Source organism: Loa loa (assembly GCF_000183805.2).
Source record: "Loa loa unplaced genomic scaffold supercont3.1205, whole genome shotgun sequence".
Lineage (NCBI taxonomy): Eukaryota > Metazoa > Nematoda > Chromadorea > Rhabditida > Onchocercidae > Loa > Loa loa.
The window spans coordinates 1-2509 of NW_018109385.1; the positions used below are offsets into that span (position 1 = coordinate 1).

The 2509-nt window shown below is 30.1% G+C and overlaps 1 protein-coding gene across 1 annotated transcript; it reads left to right on the plus strand.

Annotated features, from left to right (window-relative positions):
- Positions 1-775: 775 nt before the first annotated feature.
- On the plus strand, positions 776-2108 carry LOAG_14557 (hypothetical protein; the record flags this gene model as incomplete). Its single annotated transcript, XM_020448827.1, has 4 exons — positions 776-937; positions 1266-1418; positions 1545-1755; positions 1951-2108. Coding segments are annotated over 4 exons (683 nt in total), but the record flags the coding sequence as incomplete, so codon positions are not given.
- Positions 2109-2509: the final 401 nt, after the last annotated feature.

The following is a 2509-nucleotide window of genomic DNA, read 5'->3' on the forward strand; positions in this document are numbered from 1 at the left end:
TTTATGTTTGTGATATAGTTGATTGTCTGTTTGTTAATAAATTACGTGATAATTGAGATATAAGAATTCATCCTTCGTTCAGCTGGAAATATGCTATAAGGAAGGTATCTATTTATCGTTATTTGATTGAGACGGATAAGAGAATGAATATACTGTAGCCCCGTATATATATATACCTAAGATTAGAGGAGGAACTTTGATAAGCTTCACTGGAGTTATCATGAAGGTATGACTGTCTCTTGACGTGGTTCGTTGTACAGCCACAAATAGATTATTCAGATGTCTTTGTGATATTCTCACCATTGTTAGCTTATATCCTCTTCATTGCTTTAATTTTACTAACAGGATTTCATCATCTTGTTTGATAGATATTGTAGAAGTTTTATTTGAACGATAGTCCGACACAAGCTTTACTTTCGACTGGATAAGTTAAATCAGGAAAGTAATGGATAAGTGAAATGCATTAGTGTTCGTAACACATACGTTGCATACGTTTGACAATTGCGCCATACTTTATCCATACCTTCGACCGCTAAATTATTAAGATTATTCATTCTGTCAGATATCCGATTCTTAATTGGACTGTCATGAAATGAGAACAAAATCTGGTGTCTTTTAACTGATGATAAGAAAGCTAGCCAAAATAGTGATTGAATTGTAGTAATCTTATAAATTATTATTTAGTTTTATTTAATTATATATATATATATATATATTTTATTTTCATTTTTTTTTCCTTTTATTATTAACCAATTTAAAAATGAAATTATTTCAGATGTTGTTAGTGGAATAAACGAGTGGCAACTTATTTTGATAACTTATCCTATCATTAAAAAAAAACGTCGTCTTGTTCGAATTTCTTTAACTTTCAATTGTGAAGATACGGTGAAGTATGCAAATAAATTCATTACCAGGAAAATTACAGTATCAAGAGCACGTAAGTGGAACTGAGAAAATTTTTTAATGATTTTTTGATTTATGGGAATTTTAGAATTTGCAACAATTTCAAGTGACAAGTATTAAATAGTATTTTATTTGAAAGAATTAAAAAAAAAAGGATAATAAAGTACTTGTTAGAAATGGGAACAGATAACTTAAACATAATGATGATGATGTATCGGCTATTCAATAGAAATTTATCTCAGTCTAATTACATAGCAAAATATAAGAAGACAAATAGCAGACCAATATTTTGCCTCAATATAACTTGCTAGTAATGAAAAATTTTAATTTGAAAAATGAATTATCAATTTGTCGACTTTCAGCACATTTAATTACCAATGTGATAAGACCACGTCGTCATGTATTGGTTATCATTAATCCCTTTAGTGGCCAGAAACGTGGATTAAAATTATGGGAAGAACATGTTGAACCAGTTTTACAAATTGCCGGCATTAATTATGATATTGTTAAAACAGGTTTATTTTTTCTTCGCATTTCAGTTTTCTCTTTTTTTTTTCTCTCTTGCTATAGAAATTTGTTGAAATGCTGTCTAAATCAGTTCATTGAAATTTAAAATATAATAAACCTCCAAACATTTCAAGTTCATCGAAAACATGCAGTTGAAATAGCAAGAAATCTTAATCTCGATAATTACGACGCTGTAGCTGCTGTTAGTGGTGATGGATTGATACTGGAAGTAATATCAGGTTTTCTGATACGACAGGACCGTGAGCGGGCGCTAAAGATGCCGTTAGCGCATATACCGGGTGGTACAAGTAATGGACTTGCAGCTAGTATATGCTTTCAATGCAAGTAAGGCATGCTATTTTAATTTTTGTTTTAGTTAGTTCTTTTTTTAAGTGAAAATTGTTGCTAAGGTCTTTTTTTTTTCCCTCAATAGATAATCGTTCACTGCATGAATTGTCTAATAAACAATAAAGAAAAATTATCAACTACAGCTAATTTATAATTTACAGATGATTCAGTGTAATTTTCGCTAATTTTCAGCGAACCATTCCCACCACGTGGAATTTTTTGTACCGAAATGGCTTTGATGTTAGCGCGGCCACGTTATCTTCCGTTACGTATTAGTCATGTACAGACGGAACACGATGGTAGCAAGGCAATGTTCATGTCGCTTAGTTGGGGCCTTTTTGCTGATATTGGTTCGTTTCACTTCATTTATATCCGTCTATTTCAAGTGAATCATTGTATACCATAAAATGTCTTATTTTTATGCTTCTAATAGGATGTTTATGTTTCCAATAGGATGTTAAACTTCAAATATTTCACCATATACTACAATTCATTTAACGAGAGAAGCAAAGAAATTTATATGACTACTAAATATTTTAAAATACACTATACTAGATACTCTAGCATATGCCAGATGTATTACAGGTTTCGTTGATCTTAAGAAAATTTTCTGCAATAAAAACTATTTACTGCTCTTGGTTTTTAGGGATCATCAACTATTTGGTCATATAGTTCCTCTCAAATATTATCGAATGCTATATATATATATATATATATATATATATATATATATATATATATATATATATAT